The sequence below is a fragment of the Sphaeroforma arctica genome (assembly GCF_001186125.1).
Source record: "Sphaeroforma arctica JP610 unplaced genomic scaffold supercont1.7049, whole genome shotgun sequence".
NCBI lineage: Eukaryota > Ichthyosporea > Ichthyophonida > Sphaeroforma > Sphaeroforma arctica.
In genome coordinates, this window is record NW_014033509.1 from 1 (window position 1) to 1,515 (window position 1,515).

General features: G+C 35.5%; 1 protein-coding gene across 1 annotated transcript; it reads right to left on the reverse strand.

Annotated features, from left to right (window-relative positions):
* Positions 1-1,163: 1,163 nt before the first annotated feature.
* SARC_15949 (hypothetical protein) lies at positions 1,164-1,337 on the reverse strand (the record flags this gene model as incomplete). Its single annotated transcript, XM_014289939.1, has 1 exon — positions 1,164-1,337. A coding segment is annotated over one exon (174 nt), but the record flags the coding sequence as incomplete, so codon positions are not given.
* Between the last annotated feature and the right edge of the window lie 178 nt (positions 1,338-1,515).

Here is a 1,515-nt window from a genome sequence, read left to right on the forward strand (position 1 = left end):
GTACAGGATGTCAAACTGGGGACATAAACCCAGGTTTTTCCGCACCTACAACAAGAGAAAAAATATATATATATGAAGGAACGAGAAACCACAGTGCAGGAATTGCGCACACTACAGCTGTTCGATACACCTGGGTTAAGTGTACCAACAAGGTTTACAGAGATAACTAGCCCTGCCAATGTCCAGCATATACAGCAAAGTTCAAGTAGGTATGGTGAGCACCAAAGCTAATTGGTAGTAGGTACCGAACTTCTGCAAACCCATGCACGGCCTTCTCTGTGTTACAACCAGTCCACTCGCACTTTGCCTCAGGCACAATGTCTGCGGTAAAACTTGCAACAGACTCAGATGCAAACACACACAGAGCAATGACAGTACGACATACTTTGGGCATCTGTGTTGTGATGCTGTAGCCATTCACATACGCGTTTCCACCGGATGGCGGGAACAGACCAGACAGCATGGACATCGTGGTGGTCTTCCCCGCACCGTTGTGTCCCTGTTATAAGTAACAACACAGTTGATAATTAATAATACAGTTGTTAGTTAGTTAATAATAAATACAGTTATTAATTGAAAACATTAACGACACACTTATTAGTTAATAATACAGTTGTTCTATTAACACAGATATTATTAATTGATAATACAATTGTTAATTGAATATACAGTTAGTAATTAACAACACAGATATTGATTAATGATACAGTTGTTAATTAATAATACAGTTATTAATTAAGAACACAGTTATTAACTAATAGTACAGTTATTAATTAACAACACAGTTATTGATTAACAACACAATTATTAATGATTGACATTGGCTATCAGGTGTACCTCCCGTGAACCAATCACACAGCATGAAATTTAAACGCTTAGACATTTTAGATACATCAAATACGTGTGTGTGACTTTGGTGGATATTGGGGCATACCCAGCCAACAGGTGTGTCTATCTGTCCTTTCATTAGGTCTGGTGCATGTATACAGGTAGATATATACAGGTGTGCATAGTGTATATATACAAGTAAATATATACATGTATGCCAAGTGTATCTAAACACATAGATGTATATATATATATATATATATACATATATACATATATATATATAAATATATGTGTGTTAAATGTTATATATATATATACATATGTATACTTACCAGGAATGACGTGATCTGGCCTTCATATGCTTTGAAGGAGAGACTGTTGACTGCTTTTTTCTTGCCCCGTTGAAAGACCTTCCTCAGATTTCTGAGGTCAATACCAGCAAACAATTCAGATTGGGACGGATCCATTGGCTCGATGATAGGACTGTTTGCACCCTTTTCTCCTGCCTGTGATAGATGTAGAAGAAATAAAAGTGAGTCATCTCCGAGAGCGACAATTGGTAGAAAGAATATGAGGAAGTAATTTTGAACAGGAAGATTTCAAATTTATATATACATATATATCACATACATATATACACACATACATCTATATATATATATATACATATATATATGTATATAT